The 19,846-nt window shown below is 41.7% G+C and overlaps 2 protein-coding genes across 2 annotated transcripts in view; both read right to left on the reverse strand.

The window, feature by feature from the left end:
* The window catches only part of LOC137782128 (potassium voltage-gated channel subfamily B member 2-like), a 20,166-nt gene extending 20,018 nt beyond the window's left edge, over positions 1-148 (reverse strand). The window contains exon 1 of the mRNA XM_068571248.1: positions 1-148. This exon is cut by the window's left edge and continues 428 nt beyond it. Within this exon, the coding sequence (XP_068427349.1) occupies positions 1-148 (148 nt within the window).
* Positions 149-7,370: 7,222 nt separating this feature from the next.
* On the reverse strand, positions 7,371-17,163 carry LOC137782374 (dnaJ homolog subfamily B member 6-like). The gene is made up of 8 exons (XM_068571641.1): positions 17,012-17,163; positions 14,854-14,960; positions 13,044-13,153; positions 12,480-12,545; positions 10,176-10,286; positions 9,936-10,082; positions 9,635-9,845; positions 7,371-8,329 (listed from the first exon to the last, which is right to left on the reverse strand). Exons 2-8 carry the CDS (start codon positions 14,916-14,918, stop codon positions 8,224-8,226), a joined length of 816 nt encoding a protein of 271 aa, XP_068427742.1. The 5' UTR covers positions 14,919-14,960; positions 17,012-17,163; the 3' UTR covers positions 7,371-8,223.
* Between the last annotated feature and the right edge of the window lie 2,683 nt (positions 17,164-19,846).

Below are 19,846 nucleotides of genomic sequence, written 5' to 3' on the forward strand. Positions count from 1 at the left end.
TCCACAGGACCTCATGTGTGAGACCCCCGACATTGAGCCTGACCCGCCGGGAGCGGGCTTTGATGCGGATGATGTCAATGGGCTCAGGGGGGAGCACAGGAGCCGCGGTGTTGACCTTGGGAACGGTGAAGTTCCCTCTGTCTGACATGTTTGCTCTGTCGTGGGATTGGGTTACCTCGAAGTGGTTGTTGTGGTTTGTGTGTGGGTAAGTGTCTCTGGAGCTTGTGAGGCTCAATGGGACGGTGACGGTAGTGGTCGGTTTGGGGAAGCGCTGCCCACCTAGCTCACCTGGGTGTGTTCAGACACTTAGAGTCCTGCTTGGATCCATGGCTGGAAAAACAAGACATCACATGTCAGACTTCGTGGTCAACAGGATGTGCAACTAGACTAACAACATTGAACTTCATGACTTATACAATCACAGTGCATACTGTGGGATCCAAAAAAAAGTTTCTGGACCCCTATAAATCATCAGCCTTAGCTCTCCCTGTGCATTATCATACAGGTATGATGCACATTCGGAAAATTAAACAGCAACGTCTCTTTCCAAATATTATGACCCAATCCCTGCAGATAATCCACAGACCTTTTTGTAAGCAGTTACATGTCAGAACTATTTGCTCACAAGGTCTTTGGATTATCTTGAGTAACAAGGTCATGACCCCAGGTAACCCACAGCAAAAGCATCTCGATCGATAAATTGCACTTCAGGTAAGGGACACATGATTTTGTGTGGACTGTCTCTTTAAGACCCAGATCGTGTCAGTTCCTATTGTGCCGCTGCAACAGACAATGTGGAGAGAGGGAGGAAGAGGGAGGAAGAGGAAGGAAGAAAAGGTCAAAGGGGGCATAGCAGCACATAACAGGTGAATGCTTAAAGAGCTGGGTGGTATGGAAACATCCTGATCAGTGTCGTGAGGAAGTGGCACTGGAGTTAAAGGACACCAGTGCACAACAGCTATGAAGCACATGCACACACAGAGACTTGACATTGGACAACATTCACATATTTCCAAGTAAATGTAAAATGATTTTATTTAATTGAATCATTTGAAAAAAAGCTATAGAATAAAGAAATATAATTGTTACTGACTATCTCCCCCCACCACAAAAAAAAACAACAACCGTGATGTATATGGGTTTGCGTTTTATAGTGGATATATAACAAACAGCCCTAAGCTCTAATAACAGGTCTCTTTGGGACACAAGCTGATGTCTGATTTAACCCAATAGTGTGTGACTATGCCTACCTTTAGCACAGCATTGGCAGGCCGGCTCTATGGGCACCAGCATAACAGCATTTTCTGCACATTTCTATGCACGCCATGGATTTATACAGTAACTGACTTCCAGTCATATTCTTGAGATATCCATCTGCATGTGCAATAAATGTGCCATGGCGCCATGTCTCTAATATTTATAACATCGACTAATAGCCCTGTGTTGTTATAGCCGAAAGCACTCATATGTTCTCCATGCTTTATGATAATGATAACAATAACACATAATCAAGCATGTTATCATGATTTATGAGGTCAAGTAACATACTTAAGTTCTTGCTAAGACTAAGTGTTTATTGTTTGTTTTAAGTGAAAAACATCATTGCATCTCTGCAAGAACATCACAAAACATTGTCAAATAAAATGTCACTAACTTGAAGCAAACAATGAACAATTAGACTAACTGATATTCACATTATAACGCATTATATCAATACTTATGAGGCATTATAAAACCAATATGACATATTACAACAATAACGCGATGAAAAAAGAAACAACAAAGAATTTTGAATATTTATGAGTGCTTATAACTATAATTATACAGTAGTGCTATAAGCAGATTACTTTTATGAGGACGTTTATAATTAATTAAATACATGGGCATCATAGAAAGTGTTACTAATTTGCCATTTTGAACCACAAAATTACAATATTTTGTATTTAAGAAAAGTCTTTTAATTAAAAAGGATGGATGTGAAAATAGCAAATTTGAGTATTTTCATTGGAAAACGTTAAAGACGTGGAGGACTGTGACAACCGGCAGCCACGTTAAACCCTGGGGGACTCATTAGAACCCAGTGAATTTTAATTAGAAATAATCCTCTAATTAAACCACTGCATAATGAAAGTGTACAATCTTTAAACGGGCTCTTACGCAATGAATACCAATTGGTATTCGCTCTCAGAGAACAACCGTGAATGTGAACTGCATTGTATGTCTCATGTTGGACCACCAAGGCCCTGGGATGCCATCAGAGTCCTCTGACTGCCGGACCTTTATCTGATCATGTAACGGAGTTCCACAAATCCCAGTAGTGGCATTAGGCTTCGTCTCCCCTGGCTCAAGTCTGCCTTAGTTAATTATAGCCCGTCTATCTTCTCCTGGGACACACATGGGACACGCAGCTACGTCAGGAGCCGAGCTGCTACATCACCACCAAAAAAAGGAAAAAGATATCTTCCCCTCCAAAATAAAAGACAATTTATATCTGCAACAGGAACATTTAGTTTAATGAACTGGCTTTGCTGCACAGTTTATATAGTATACTCATATATTTACTATACATTACTTGTGTGTATGTATATATATATATATATACATATACATACATACATACATACATATTGTATATATACCTATGCATTTTGTACTATTGTTGTCATTTACAATTTGCCTGCCTGATATATATATATATATATATATATATATATATATATATATATATATATATATATATGTATATATATATATATATATATATATATATATGATTTACATTTTGTATTGAAGTATAGTCTACATGTTGTACTAGTGTCCTGTGTCCTTTGCAAGTGCCCTGCATCATTTCAAGTGTTGATTGTAAAAGAATTGTAAAAAAAGAAATGTTATTTTTGATTGTATATATATATATATATATATATATATATATATATATATATATATATATATATATATATATATATATATATATATATATATATATATATATATATAATAAGAGTCCGGAGATAGAGGTCCAGGTCGGTCCTCGAGAGATTAAGAGACTGAGGCTTAACCCGTGATTACGCACCTGAGCACACAGAGTTTAAATTGAGAGATAAGAAGTATCTCTGGAGCAAATCACTGCTCGATAACTCTCATTAGCACTCATTAGCAGCCCATACAGCTCCATTCAAACACAGCTCTTTAAACGGGATGTGTAAAGTGACGGAATCTCCGTGTTGCCCACCTCTGTTGAAAGTGCAGATCTTTCGGGAAAGCCGAACTCTTTTCCCTCCAGGAGGTCCCACCATAGCACCACTTCAGTGACTTATCCCAGCTGCCTCGTCTCCCCGTCGGCCGCCGATCCACGAAGCCTCCCAAGAGCACACGGACCGCTGAAGAGACTCATTTTGGCCCGAACAAAAAAAAAAGAAAAGAAAAGAAAGAAATATATAAAGAAAGAAAATAAATCTATCAATGTGGGAGAGGAAATGTCCCGGGAAAGGTGTCCGCAGAGCTGAGAGCCATGAAGAGACTCGCGCACTGAGGGAGAGAGGGGAAGTGTGAACCGGCTGGCCCGAACAGCTACCGGCCCGGAGGAAGAGAGAATAAAGGGATGAGAGAGGGAGAGAGCGAGAGAGAGGGCTCGGGGGGTGGGGGGGGGCTGATAGAGAGAGAGTGAGAGGACGAGAGAGAGAGAGAGAGAGAGAGAGAGAGAGAGAGAGAGAGAGAGAGAGAGAGAGAGAGAGAGAGAGAGAGAAAGGGGGAGGGGGGAGGGAGGGAGGGAGAGCGAGGGAGCGAGAGGGAGAGAGAGAGGGAGCGAGGGAGGGAGAGAGGAAAAGAGAGAGAGGAAAAGAGAGGTAATTGGATTGAGGCGTTCAGCACCAAGGACAGCTCCACTTCAACGGCTCTGTAAAGTTATCCAAACAAAAAATAAGTATATCTTTATTTGTATTTTTTTTAATTTATTTTGGATCATCATAAGCCTTGTCGGCCCTCGAGAGAGTGTGCGTGACTGATACATCTTCACTTCTGATGTATCTCCAAAACCTTAAAACATCTATTATCACTTTTTTCTTTTCGTTTTAACTTCATTGATGGGCGTCAAGTATACCGACGCTTTGCCATGCCCCAGGGCGTCAGATACCGACGCTTTGCCACGCCCCTCGGCCTCAGATACCGACGCTTTGCCACGCCCCTCGGCCTCAGATATCAAAGCTCAAGTCACTGTTTCTGCAATGTGAATTAATCTGTTGGGACACTACAGGAAGCAAGGAGAATGTTGTCAGATCAAACAAACACATGACGTAGGAGACCTGTGTTTGTGTCCCAAAGTGTTTTTAAAATAATTTGAGGTTAGTAGAAATGGTTTCCACACTTGTGCTACAGTTTTACTTGGTCTACGTATTTATTTTAAGCCCAACTATGAAGTTTTTTCCCTCAACCTCAACTTGTCTGCTGGACATCTAGAAGGCAGAAGCTGCAGCTCTGTATCGGATTCTCCTCGCCTCATTGATCCAGACTCCCAACTGTTTCATTAACGTAATGTGAATGAGCACAGATTGGATAAGATACCGCCTGTATGTCATATTTAAACAAAAGATTTTGGAAAACTTTTAATAGAGAAAGACTTGCCTTCTGAGTTAGTTTTGGCTTTTCAGACCTTGTCCCACATCAGTCACACTCCGGCTGAGACCTTTGTCTTTTAGGGAATGTTCTTTGGGTCTTCAGGAGCTATTTGCTCTACCGGTGTATTGGCTTTGGGGAGATATCTGAGTTATCACCTGCAAATGATTCAAACCTGTTATCGTCATAAAGACCATCTTTGTCAAGCTTCCTCCATGATGGTTCTCTACGATTGGTATACTGGTCTCACTGGTATCCACAGGGCTGTGTCCCCATCAAGAGGTCAGGTGAGCTCATGTCATTCGCATTCGTAGAACATTCTAAATGTTTAGAGTTTGCCAGTTCTCGGATGACCTAGTTTTGGAATCAAAACATGATTGAAGCTGCATCAGAGATTAAAGAAACTGATCCTTCTTGGAAAACGTCAACGAACCAAAAGTAGGTAGTGAGTTTATGATGAAATGCTGATGGAAGACCATCGTGTTCAGGAGGCTTTAAGGAGGCCATGTGATGAGTAGCTATCTTAATCGATGTCCAAATTATACAACGCTTTATCATAATCTCTGAAGATAAAATGTTATGTTTGTTTATCTGTTTAAGATGAGATTACATGTCCCACTTTTATCTCTTTTTAGTTTACAAACTCGATTAATCTATCAGCATCTTCATACGGTTTGGCTTGAGTTTTTTTTGCAGCTTTTGCTAGTGCGGAAAGAATGAAGCTGATCAGAACTGACATCTGACGGTAATATCTGTCTCAAGAGGTTTGAGCAAAGATCTCCTTAACCAATAGGGTTAAATGGTTAACGCATGACATCACCACAAAACTCGGCCAGTTGAAATCTTACAATAAGATAACTACTTGTGTTAGTTTTACAAAATGCTATGTTAAGATATGCAAATAAAACAGAAATCTAAACATTAGATGAAGCCAGGTTCATAAGTTTTGTTTCCTCCTGTTGACATATTTGTCAATGAGAATGTTAGAAATGAATCCATCAATCGAAAAGAAGTGTCAACAGCCGTAGAAAGAAAAAAAATGTTTTTACCAATAACATATTGTATAAACCAGGCTATGAATGAAATATGATCTATGATGTCCTCTTTAAATGTACTTGTACAGCGCTTTTTTAGTCTTCCGACCATTCAAAGCGCTTTAACACAACATGACATCATTCACCCATATGATTGAAAGACAGTCCTGCTCACCACTGAGCCACAGTGGCCCTGTACAAACCTTCAGAACATAGAAAGGAATGAAAATGTATGTAAAGCTGCTGAAGTGGAGATTTATGGATCAGAGTCTGAGAACAAACTCATTTAGAGAAACCGACCTTCAAAGAGATGTTTAGTTACATTACACAACAGGTGAAAAGGGTCAAACAAAAAGCTAATAGATATCCAATATACAACTTACATAACTTGCATTAAGACATTTTTATATTACAGGGTTTTCTGAAATTAGAAGTTTAAATTTGAGATGTGGCATTATCTGACGGTGACGTTTGGTGAATTTATGATAAATCTAATAAAATAAACAACTGAATGTAAATTCTGGATGTTTTCTTTCCTCGAAGTCTGAAAGAAGATGTGTTAATTAAGGAAGCTGAACAGCATAAAAAAAACATGTTTAAATGTAATATCTCACCTTATATGTTTCATAGTATACTTGGTCCGTGTTATTCTCTAAAAAGTTCCAACATCAATTAAAGTCACTGGACTCGTTCCCCATGAAGTCGAGGACGAGGCCTCATCATCACTTTGATGCTTTTCTCTGATCACAGTTGAATTTCTCAAACCTATTCAACCTCCAAATGGTCAAAGAGTCACTGATGGACACCAGGAAAGCAATTTCTCATGTTTTTGAACAAATTGCTAACACTTTGGCACATACATGCAAAAAATTATGAACAATCATCTGCTGTTTCCTACGTCACCGACGTCACTGGTCAGACTGGTTTTTCTCTTGACTATATATAACATCCCTGTCCCGAGACCTCACATCAGATCGGGAAAAACTCCCACAAATAAAGATAGTAAAAACCCTTTCCCAGGGAAAATAGGAAAGAAACCTTCAGGAGAGCAACAGAGGAGGATCCCTTTCCCCGGATGGACAGAAGCAATAGATGTCATGTCACCGGAAGTAGAGAGTAGGGCATCAGCAGGGCCATGGCAGGGGGCAGGACCGGCTCCAGACAGCCAGGATCCATGAAAACTTGAGGCGAGGAAGCACAGAGGCTCCCGGAAAGAAGTTGAGTAAGTAATGTGCATTGAAGAGACAGTAATTTATCCAGAACAATGTGGCGACTGTGGTTCAGTGGTGAGCAGGGTTGTCCTTCAATTAGCAGTTCAATCCCCGGCTCTACTCGTCCATGTGTCCTTGTGCAAGATACTTAACCTGAAACATGTTCTGTGTGCTATTTGGTGTGTGAATGTTAGATGGCCCTGATGGGCAGGTGGAATCTTAGCCCCTCCCATCAGGACGCCTCGTGTTCTAGTGTAGCTAAAGCGCTAAACGTGGAAGCAAGCCGTGAATCTGAGCTCTTCAGCTGCTTATTAATATTTTATTGCTATCTGAAGGTTTGTAGCATTGTTCTGCTGTGCATATGAAGCATGATTCAGAACTCTGATTCCTACTCCATGATACTTGAAGGACGGCCCATGACTGGTTTCTCTGCCTCGCTGCAGACTGACAGAGCAGAGAACAGACCGGTTTCCGCATCCTGAAAACAGGATGAAACTCAAGATTTATTGAATTACAAAGTACACAAATTTCCTTCTATGTCCATATATCATTTATAGAATGCCTTCCATTTGTGCATCATAATGCAGCTTTAACATTAAGACTCAACATCAACAAGTGTACATGCAGAATTAAATAAACAAAGAAAAAAACAAAACACATTTGTTATTAGAACATATAAAATTGCATAACTCATCCTACCAGCATTGTATTTTTTTTTTTATAAAAAAGGAATTATTACTAAGAAGGGGTTAGACAAGCAGTAAACAGGAGGGGGGGCGGGAGAGGGGCGCTTCTGTCATTTTTACCCACATAAAAAAATCAAATAAAAAATAAATCAAACACAACACGTTTTCTTTGTTACTATTCAGATGAAAAAGCAAGTCATGCTTTTTTTTCCTGAACGCAGCGTGTGTGTGTGCCGTGACACAGACGGAGTGGAGTGCATAACGGAAGGTGTGTGTGGGGAGAGGCGGGAGGGAGGGGGGGAGGGGTCATACACATCAGAGCAATACTGTGGTCCCAAACACTGAAACAATAACACCACCCTGAGCCAAAATATAACGACAGTTCCAATTCAGAAATACATTAACCAAAATGCATAGAAAAGTCTGCGTCCAAATTTTGGGATTCAAACCTTTGATGAACAAATGGGAGTCAGCAGGGAGAGAGAGGACATGAGGGGAAATATACACAAACCTAAGTATGTACATTCAAACAACAGGAGAGCACTATTATTACATTATTGTTGGTTTTATCTTCTCTTCTTCCTCTTCCTCCACCTCTTCCTCCTCCTTCCAAAGCTCAAGTTTGTTGCTCTGTTTGTGCTGAGGTAACGCTTCTCCAGCAGGGGGCGCTCTCCGCCTTCCTCACTTGTGTTCCAGTCGCAGCAGCTGCTCCTTGCCGTTAATGGTTAGTGACCGCAGCTGCCCTTCCTCCTCCACCTCCACCCGCTCCTGGCCGTTCTCCACGATCCTGAGGGATCAAACACATGTTACCTCCACTGACACAAACGCTTCTGATAAGAGCGGATCCATCCCATAAAGAGACATTCATTAGGATAAAGCTCTCCATTGAGCTCTCCATGTTCCCGAAGTCAGAGCCACAGTGAGCCGCAGCTGGAGAACAGCTGGACACGTCTCACTGTGAAACACACATCCTCCATCAATGTGGACGTAGATTATATAAGATCGCTGTCTGACGACAAACACTGACAGCGTGGGACTTTCTGAAGTCAAGTCATGTTTGATACACCGGCTGCTTTTACTACTTTATCGTCTTTTGTGCGTGACTTGCAGTGGTTTTAGAAGGCACACGTGTTGTCAAACGTGTTTTGCTTTTTTCTCAATTAATTTAAAAAAGCCGAAACATTCTTCATACTTGTGTGTTCTTAAGTAGTGTGTGTGTCGCAAGAGACTTTATCAGCTAATCAAATAAATTAGCGAACTTCTTCCTTTGTGTTTTATTGGACATTTAAATCTGCAGTTAACCTTTGAGCCACATCTAGTCTGAATCAAGTTTGAATATTCATATTATTTAAATAATTGTAGTCTCCGTATTACATTGAATTTAATATAAGCCAACATGCCTGTTAGCATGTTCTGGTGTCATTTATTGGAGTATTTTATGAAGTATTTATGGAGTATTTAACAATGTCAATAACATATGCACAAAACGTAAACGTAATTTATCAGATGTCTCTTTGACATGGCTGGTTTACCCCTTTAACATCATACAAGGCAATTTAGAAATGTCACCAAAGCTGGTCAGGTGCGTTTATTTACACAAAAATGGTCTCCTCTCTCAATGTATAGATAAGACCTCTCGTGAATTCGGACGAAATATAAAAATGTTTGAAAAACACCGCCATAGACTGTACATAAAGATGGACGTCTCCACTTCCTCCTGTTATACAATACGATAGTATTGATCTTTGGTATTGATAGGGGGAAATGCTGTTTTATTATCGTGGTTTTCTTATTTATACCAACCTCTTCGATGGAGGGGGCGGGATTTATTACCTATACGCTGCAGCCAGCCACCAGGGGGCGATGGAGACGTTTTGGCCTACTTTTTGAGGTAGCTGTCATGTCCGTTTTTAGGATTAGTTGGATAGGTCTTACAAAATGCTTAGAAAATAGTGAAAATACTAATATATTGCTGCACTGTGGTGTGGTGTACTTTGGTTTGTACGTCTGGATACTGGATGGATCCCTGGTTTCTCTCCAGGGTAAACGTGTGTCGACTAGTGATGGATAATGTCATTCCGTCTGTGTCTACCTTTTAGTGGTGATCTTCCTGCCATTGATGATCTTGGAGGAGGTGGACACGGAGCGGAAGTTGCCCATGCCTCCTCCTCCACCCCCAAAAGAGGAGGAGGAGAAAGAGGTGAAGCCTCCGCCTCCCAGGCTGGCCATAGGTGCCATGTGACCCATGTGGCCCATGTGACCCATGTGACCCATGTGGCTCATGGAGCCAAAAGAGCCGAAGCCTAGGATAAACAGGACAGAGAGAGCGCAAGAGAGTTAAACTGGTGACAGTGGTGTGGTGATGTTTACTGATTCACCAGTGCCGGTCTTACCTGGGTCAAAAGGAGAGAAGCCCGCACCAAAGGGGGGAAACCCAACAAAGCCCCCGAAAAATGTGCCGCCCGCCCGGTTGCGATTCGGCCGACTTTGGTGCCGCCGGCCGCTGCCGAAGAACGGATCATCACTAAATGGGTCTGTACCTGAGGGGACAGGACGAAAAGTATCAAAGGATTATTAAAAACCGGTGCGGGAGATGAGGATTGGTCTAAAACACACCGTAGAGGATGAGTTACCAAAAAAGTCTGCAAACGGGTCGTTGCCTCCGAAGAATTCCCTGAAGACGTCGTCTGGGTTGCGGAATGTAAACTGTTCGTGGAAATGATCTCCGTTGTGGAAGTGTCCCCCTGAAACATGAAGCAAACCAACATATTACTAATCACCACCATTACAGCCACATCATCGGGTCCCATCAGACTTCTTGCTATGCTTCTGCTGAGCAGCCGACTGTGGGACTGGACCCCCACTCGACTGGGCTTGGATTCTGCACTCATGCTTTCACCGATCTTTCATGGTTTACACTGACTTCAGAGCGGTTTCAATAAAGTTTTTCTGGATGGTGGTGAAAACAAAAGGCTGAGCCTTGTATACAACAGCTATAGCAAAACAACAAAAAACATCTGAATCTGCAGACAGCAGCAAAAAAACTGCTTCAGGCTCATCTTGAAAAGTTATACTAGAAAGTCCGTGCAAACAACGTACATCACAGTGGCGGGCCGTGCTTTTCAGCCATAGGCCTTCAATGAGCCGTATGGTCCACATCACGGCCGGACAGGGGGGACCAGTCACATTTAGTAATAATAAAACTACCCAAGAAAATTAAAAACCTGCACACACTTTTTTTCAAATTATAAAATATATATAACTTTGTGATTCTGTTTAGGCCTTCAGAGAAGGCTTAGAAGGCTCTGACGGCCCGCCACTGGTACCTGGTGTTTTTAGTAGTGAGTTACTATGGTGATTCTACCATGCTTTATGCTGTTGGAGTCAAAATGGTGTTTTATTGATGGAGGGAAACGCTGAGTGAATACTAGGGCTGCTTGATTATGGCCAAAATCAATTCAATAATTTTAGGAACAACATCTTTTTATTGTACTTTGACATTTAAATGAACAAGAACACTGCTCTTACTTCCATTATTGTGTTACATTCTGGCTAATATTCAAATGTACACGTAATTGGATCACAATATGAATGAAATCTTTAACCAAAATAAAGTGTGAAATATGAATTCAATTTTTACTGAAAATAAAAATACTCAACAGCTGTTACATCTGTTTGGGAGGTGGACGGATACGCTGTCGCGCTACACAGGCTTGCAGTTATGCTTGTCTGTCTTGACGTTGCACATGGACGGAGATTCAGTGCGGTTGCGTAAGCTTTAGCCCTCACACATTGGTCATACTGTGCTTTATGGTAGTTTTTGAGGTAGTTTAATAAATTAGTTGTGTTGCGATGCAGCGCAGACACAACTCTAAAGGCTGATTTATACTCGGGTTTTACGCAGAGATGCAAGCACGCATGGCCGTCCTTGTGTGGTCAAATCGGCCGTTTTGCGTGCTTGCGTCCGTCAGCCCAAATTTCTGACTATTCATCAAAGCAACGCAAGCCCGCAAGGCTGTGATTGGTCTGCTAACCACATCCTTTCTATGTCTCATATTTTCGGTTTCATAGCATAATACCGCTGTTTTTAAAAGCCATAGCAGAAACACGAAGAAACGTTGAAGAACGTTTGGCTGAAGAGGTCCGCAAATATGAGCGTTTGTATAACCCGTCTGACGGAGTATAAGGACACGCAGATGGCAGTGAATCCCTGGAGGGAGATATAGGTGAACGTCGGTGTGCAGGTCGACTCTAAACGGCAGCCAAAATCGTGATCGCAATTAAAATTCGATTAATTGCGCAGCCGTAGTGAATAGGGACATGTAGTTCCTTCATTTGGACACAGGGTGGGACATTACATTCAAAAGGCTCGATATGAAAGTGCCAGATCGATGGGAACAGGTGTGAGTGGATGGGAAGCAAAATAGTTTTCGACTGTGGTCGAGTCAACTTGCTAGTGTTGTACCCTGTGTTGTGCTGCATCATGTAAGAATAATGTAATTCAAGTGTAATGGACAGTGACTTTATGCTGGTATCACAGATTAAATGGATCAAAGAGACACAGCGCACTGGACATTGGATTTGTTTGTAGGCAAGAAGACGCGTCTGAATATGTTCACCCATTCACCCACCTAGTGGCTCAAAGTCTTACATTGGTTAGAGCTTCTACAAATGCTCCGCTGGTCACAGAAAATAAGCTGGACTAAGTTGCCACTAATTATAGTTAATCGTGATGTGGTCTCTAAACTGCATCAAGCATGTGGCTGAAGAATGAAGTTGTTGGGTTTGACTCATTGACTTCTCCACGCTACCGAGGCTTCATTCAGTGGCAGAAAACAAGTTGCTTTAGTGGGTGGGGAAAAAGACCCACGTTCAGTCTCACACCCACACAAATACATGATTTAGGTTTTGAGGGTCTCTTAAAAAGAAGCACCGACCTCTTCCTCCGTTGGTCCCCGTCAGTCCCTCTTTGCCGTAGCGATCATATATGGTCCTCTTGTTGGCTGGAAGGGGAAAGGGAAAACACAACAAAGAGAAGGAAGTCAGACACATGAGGAACTCCTCAGCCTCAGACCGAGCTCCTCTACCTGTCGACCCCGTTCCCACCTGGCAGCACTTTTTCATCTCGAGTGGCCAGCGGTTACGTGCCCCAGACGGACTTACATTGTTCATCTGTTATTACCGTGTGGCTTCAATTTCTTCTCCCACCGTCTGTAGTTCTGTAGGGTGAATGGACGCTTTTGTTGTCTCCTGTTTAAGCTTAGTCTAGGGAGTTAGGCTTAGTTCAGTTGTTTATTGTTGTTTCAGGAATGAGCCAGAACTCAGGTTGGTAAAGTAGTTTGTTATACTAAATGTTTGCTCGTGCCTCTGGTGGCCGCCGGCGCCTCTGGAGCCTGCGCCTGAGAGACGCATTCTACTACCAGGCGTAAACCGACACACTTGTGAAGGGATCAGGTGTGAACAGGGTGTCTGGTGTCTGCGGACCGAGTCGTGATACAAACCATCTGACAGGACTTCATAGGCCTCCGACAGCTCCTTGAACTTTATATCGGCCTCCTCCTTGTTCTCTGGATTTTTATCAGGGTGCCACCTCAACGCCAGCTTCCTGTAGCTACAGGAGAGAGAGAAGACAGATGATTAATACCCCGACTGAAGCGATAACGGGCTGTGCTTGTATCTCGCCTTAATGTTGCTGACTAATGGAAGAGCAATCAGCCGTGTTCTGCCCCACACTGCACATTCTTAATGGTTCTTTTTCACTTCCTTTTATTTATTGTGTGTTTGTTTGAGCTACCTCAGTGTATTACTACAGTAGATGAGTTTTGGGGATCAAACAGCTGTGGATGGAATATTTTAATATCAGTTTAAGTGAATATTTTCCCTGTTTATTTTGCTGTCAACCGATCTGTATGAGGGGGAACTGAAGCCGTTACCTATGCTCTCTTTTACATGAACAACAACACAATTTTTACCTCACAGAACACAGGAGTTGCTGGTCTACCGTGTCCTCCATACATTAGTACACATCTGTATGTGATGTTGTGCGACTTCGGTGAATCCAAACTTTTCCAAGATGTGACGCCTTTAAAATACTAAAGTCGCACAACAACACAAACTAACTGATTGAGGAGGCGGAGACCAGACAACTAAAAATGCTGCTTTCATCAGTGGAGTCTGGCCTTGAAGTGAGCTGAGATATAACAATTCCCCATAAGAAAGATCTGTCCGACAGCAAAGTAAAGCAGTGAAAATATTCTAAATAAAGCGTACACTTAAACTGATATTTTACAGTGCATTACTTTGCACCTGTGCTGTCTGTTTCTACAAACGCTACTACTAATCTACTGTAGTAAAAACACCGACTGTGGAGAAGAACCTCATGCAAGCACACCTTACAACATCCAAACTATCCTTCAAATATCTTATGACTTATAAATGTGTGGTGTCAAACATCATTCAATTATCAAATTCAATTATTTGTATTCCCTATAAAATGTTCCTTGAGGTCTATACAAAAGTATTCAGTGCTTTAGAAAACAAAGCAATCAATTGAATTGCTCCGTGTACCTCATTGTATTTTGCTATTCCAATGTTAATGGAAACTTGTTTAAATACCAATACTAATAATAGTAATAATAATAATAAACAACTTTAAGTTTTCTTTCTTCAATGTATTTATTAATATACTAAATGTGTAACTTTCTAATCTCAGAGAATATTCAAGTTATTCATTTTCTTTTTTCTCAGAATATTAACCTCAGTATTTTCTATTTTTGGCATTGAAACACTATTGTACAATCCAGAATGTCCACATATATATCTTTAAATCACTCACTAAGCAATAAGGTTCATTGTGTATATTGTACATGTTTATTGTGTATATTTTACATGGTTATTGTGTATATCGTAAATGTGCAACTCACTACGCTTTTGGGGGAGTTTTTCCTGGTCCAATGTGAGATCCTGGGACAGAGGATGTTGTATGTGTACAAATTGTAAAGCCCTCTGAGGATAATTTGTGATTTGGGGCTATAAAAAATTAATTTAACTTAACTTTTAGGACATCGGACCTGCTGAAGTTACAAGAAAAACGAAGAAGCACAAAATAAGCTTCAATCCCTCTGCAAATTAAGAACAAACTCTTTTCCCAGTTCCTGAGCTTTCTCAGTGGCTGTGTTGTTACCGGAGCTCTGTAGAGAGCTGACCCGCCTATAGAGAGCCATTGATGAGCTGTATAGCTGCCTGCTGCCTTCAGGGGGGGACAAGATGTCTGCTGAAGTGTTTTAGAGGCGGAACATTTCACAAACTCACGCTTTCTTTATGTCCTCAGCGGACGATTCTCTCCGTACTCCTAAAACCTGGTAGTACTCCACCATGATGAGGGGGCGACAGGAGGAACTTCTGTGAGCCCGGGGAACCTAAAAGAACAAGTGATGTAAAATATACATCTTAAATAATGCACATATCATTAAACATTAAAGTTAATTTAACTGAGCATCGTTCTGGAATAATGCACAGGAATATGTGTACGCGCATGCATTTACTATTGTGTGAGAATTATATCTTTAAAAAATATATTATTAATATTGTGTAATACTGGTTTTGAACATATATTACCACCATCCCTGCAATATTTATTATTTAGCGTTTTGTAAATAGTCCATCTATCCAGCCATCCCGTCCCGTCCTACCCGGACCTATCCTATTTAGGGGCGCTGGCGCTGATCCCAGCTGTCAATGGGCGAAGGCTGGGTACGCCCTGGACACGTCGGCAGGGCATACATAAAGACAGACGCTCACATTCACCCCTACGGGCAATTTAGAGTCCAATTAACCTAAGCTGCATGTCTTTGGACTTGGGAGGAAGCCGGAGAACCCAGAGAGAACCCACGCTGACACGGGGAGAACATGCAAACCCCACACAGAAGGACCTGGCCTGCCAGACCAGTATCCGAACCCCGACCCCTCTTGCTGTGAGGCGCCACTACACCACCACGCAGCGGTTTTGTGAATAGTATCTCATTAAAGTTGTATGTAAAGATTGTCAAATTTGACACAAAAAAAATCAAATGGCTCATATATATTAAAAAAAATAAATAAATAAAAACAAAAATAAACTGCACATTCCTACATTACTATTTACCCCCAAATATTATAATTTTCTAATTAGTGTATTATTTAAGTTTCATACAGTCACATCTTGGTTAATATATCAAATGACCCATATAAAATAAAATAAATAAGTTATTTAAATGAATGTAATATGTATAAAACAAATCACAAGCATTAAAAGTATAGTCCCACCACTAACATGCATCTCCAAATAAAGCGTGGCTTTAGAGCTGTGGGGCAAAAGGTTAGAGTCTTGGCTCGTGGTCTCTTCTGGTCTTCTCATCACAGGTTGAGGTGTCCATGAGCTGAGAGAGGAGCTCGCTGCTCAGATGGCTTCATTTGGATGTGCATTCACATGGTTGTGTTTGACAAAGAGCTGCTTTGTGGATGCGTCTGCAAAACCAGCCTGTGGCTCTCTGAGGCTGTCTCCACTAGTCTCCAGCAGCCTGAGGTCGGAGGCTCAGGACAATCAGGACATTTAAGGGCCATTTGAGGACGTCTTGTGGAGTGCAATTACATTTTGTATTAACTATACATACTAATATTAACACTAATGTTATGAAAATAATTCCATACACATATTGTATTTACGTCACTGTAGACAGTACACATTAACACACTGGTCCTGTTAGCAGAGCTCCATGTGGACATACGCAGTAAGTGGAGTTGTTATGACCGTGTGATGACGTCAACTCTTTGTATGCGCTGACAGTTCATGACGCCATCAACCCAACAGCAGCTCATCAGAAAGCGCGTGACGTTACTTTAAGATTAATACTTCCTATGAAAGCCGAACTGTGCACTGAAATGTGAATATCAGTCATAACATGGAGACAACTCGGGAAGACAAAAAACAGAAAGGGAATTAATCAAGTGCCAAACAAAACTCAACCATACATGTCAGATCCCTACAGTCCGAAGTCATAGAGAAATAGATTTTACACGATTATATGCTGCTCGATGATATTAATTATCAACAAGGAGCACAATGGAACCTCCGTGCCTATAGACAACAACTGCGCCTGCTGTGTTGTATGGGACCGTGGACGCTCGCTTCAAGGCTTAGCTGAATGTACTTAACGAGTCCAGCGGTATCGGTGCCGCTAGCTACCTTGTTTATCTTCTCCGTGACTCCCCGTTTTGCTGATGCTGCTGCCACCCGGCACACCATGACCGAGCAGAAAGGACCAGCGGCGCGGGGCGCGTGGAGACCCAGAGAAGAACCCCCTCACCAGGATGGTTTTGTTAGCGGCGGTAGCCCGCAGCTAGCCGCTCGCTGTCCGAGCCCACCGTTAAGCTGGTTCGAGCGTTAGCCGAGCAGCTGCACACCGCGTCGGTTGCGCTGTCAAACACTTACCGATTTGAGTCCAGTTGTCAGTGAAACGCGGACGCGCGGGAAGGGCGGACGGCCTGTTGTTCAGAAAGCTAAACCGGTTCGGGTTTATTGATGTTCAGCAGTCCGCAGGTTCCCAGATTAAACGCAACGTCCTGTTTCTGACTCCATCTTCTTCTTCGTCTTCTTCTTCGTGGTTCAACGGCAGCTTGCGTCGTCTATGTTGCATTACTGCCACCTGGTGTTGAGTTAGTTAACTGCTACAATGCCCGGATCTCCTACCAGCTCCTTTCCCTCTGATTTTAAAAGTCTTAACACAGAAGTGTCTATTTTCTTTGTTTTGATAGCTTGTTAGGATCGTTTAGAGTTTACAATAAAGAATAACTAAATCCAATATTATTTAGGGCTGAAGAAACTCAAAAGAATGCCTCTAGAACGTGAAACATTAAACAATCCGATGAATCAAAGTTAATAACTGACGTTCATCTGGCGATACCAATGTGTTTTCTCATTCTGCCACAAGTGTTTGAATGAAGCATTACATTAACCGTCCATCCTATCATGCTTCCTTGCTGAAGTTACCGGGCATAAGAAGCCCCATGTTAACTGCTGGTCTTCGCCACTTCAATGTTTATCCTGACTTCACTGTTTTTGCATTAACATTCCTGGTAGATGTTAGTTGTTAGTTAGCCTTCCAATTAGTTGACAGTAACTGCTGGTACTGAGATGTGGCTATGCTAGAGATTAGCCAATCACATCACCTGCCTCCAGTCCTGCCAAACAATGGAAAAATGTAATGAAATTGAATGTATTGCTGTTGGGAGTTGTAGAGAAGTTTAAAACAAGGCTAGACATTCTATGACAATCAAGCCCAAAGACATTATCAATACATTTGAATGTATCATTAAGGCTTGAGTATAGGTTGGTACATTTCACATACATAAAGCAAGATTCTCAGTCTTTTTCAACACTTCAATAGTTCTTTATTTGAATTCAATTTGTACATAGATATATTAACCCTGATGAAAGAGGGGGGGAAAGGAACGTAGCCTACAATCAAATAATGTTCCAAAGCCCCAGATAAAGGTATATTGACCCTTTTAATGTTAGTTTTAGATTGATTGATTTCTTCACTTTTGATACCTCATCTGATAAACATATGCTTTTTGCCCACCCATGGAGTCCTGAAGGTATGTTTGTTCACAGGGTTCAATAAAGACAGCAGGAGTACCACGGACAGTTCCAGTGGATGGCTCCCACATCCCTGGCTGTCCAAGAATCAGCACTTGGACAGCAGTAGTGCTGATGTACCATCACTGCAGTAGTGACGAGGAAATAATGTTCTGTATGCGAGACTGTGGCCCATCGTTTCTATAGCATCTATATTGTTTGTCTTATGGCCATATAACACGGCAGATTGTTTCGATGACAACTAGAAATGTTCATTTTAGAAAAATGCAACAATGAGTTAAATTTACTGACAAATGCACTGATGCATCGTGTCTGACCCACTTTGATACAGAAGTCTTCCTCTTCGCTGTGTAAGAGGTGGCAGAATGTTGTGTTGTTGCAAATTAAATGTCTGGTTTTAAAAATAATTAGGGCTGGGCAAAGTTGAACAAAATTAACTGATTAATTGTATGATTTTTCTGAGATTAATCACATTTCGCTTTTTTCTGAACAGATACTGTTCAGTAGTAGGGATCCCTGAGCGGGACAAGTCACTCCTTCTTTGGTCCATGTTCAGTAGTAAGGGTCCCTGTGAGGGCCAAACCACTCCTTTTGTCCATGTTCAGTCTGTTGCTTACCTTAAAGATGTATGTTAAAGACCAGCAATTGATTCACTTTATACAAAAGCAATAAGTGCTCTTCATGTTTTCCAGTTCAGTTCAGTTTTTCTTCCTTCGTGAGAAAAGTCCAGTCTCTGTTGCTTGAACAAGTGCACTGAACATCTTGTGATGTGTGGAGAGTTCTCCTCTTTGAGAGAAAAGTAAAGACCCAGAAGTGATCCTGACTTAAAGTGCTCTGCCATAGTGGATCAGACCGCGGGGTCAGGAGCTTAGCGCATGCGCAATTAACTTTCAATCTGGACACGGAGCCTGCCAGTATACTGACTGTCTGTTGCAGCACTCGATGCTCGTTGAGAACAGAAACTACATCACAATACGTGCTTTCACGTCAGGCTCAAGTCAGGCTCAATTCGTCGACGCTGCCCGTTGGTGAGGCTACGTAAGTGAGCATGCGCACCGACATAAATCGCCTTCAAAGTAAAAGCAGCGTCGTCGTAACGCATTTATTTATTTTTCATTTTTGATTGACTTCACGCGGGCTGGACTGGGAGAGCCATAAGACGCCAGGTCTGAACCACGGCGTCTGGAGAGATTTAAAAGTGATAAGCCACTCCCAATGCAAAAATAAAATAAATGCAAAAAACAAACAAACAAACATGCAGTTAACGCATGATCAAATAGTTAACGCCATCAAGGGATTGTCAGATTAATTTTTCGTTAACGCGTTATTCTGCCCAGTCCTAAAAATAATACAAAACATTCACATATGTCTATTGTATGAAACATAATGTGTATGTGATCTATCCGAGCGGAACAGGAGAACAGGCAATACAGACTGTGTGATGATCTGGTGATACGTCTAGAACCTTCATCTCATCAACAGTTATTTTAACTGGGACTCTGGTGCTCAGAGACACGACCACCTTCATCCACAGGGGTCACAAGAATTAACAGAAAATGAAAGCTCTTCATAAGTAGCTTTACCTGTGACACAAGTCAAAGTACAGTAGTCACGTAGAAGAAACGCATCCTGTAATGCGTCAACCTCAAAACAATAGTCGTAGCACAC

The sequence above is a fragment of the Clinocottus analis genome, unplaced genomic scaffold (assembly GCF_023055335.1).
Source record: "Clinocottus analis isolate CAN_PGR_092001 unplaced genomic scaffold, fCliAna1.0.p SCAF_11, whole genome shotgun sequence".
Taxonomy (NCBI): domain Eukaryota; kingdom Metazoa; phylum Chordata; class Actinopteri; order Perciformes; family Cottidae; genus Clinocottus; species Clinocottus analis.

What these genes read in the sequence shown, in the direction of transcription:
- LOC137782374 (XM_068571641.1), bottom strand. Translation starts at nt 14,918, where the DNA reads ATGGTGGAGTACTACCAGGTTTTAGGAGTACGGAGAGAATCGTCCGCT. An exon ending in GCTGAGGACATAAAGAAAGC is followed by an intron (nt 13,154 to 14,853) that starts GTGAGTTTGTGA and finishes TCTCTCCTGTAG; the next exon opens with CTACAGGAAGCTGGCGTTGA. An exon ending in CCCGTTTGCAGACTTTTTTG is followed by an intron (nt 10,083 to 10,175) that starts GTAACTCATCCT and finishes CTGTCCCCTCAG; the next exon opens with GTACAGACCCATTTAGTGAT.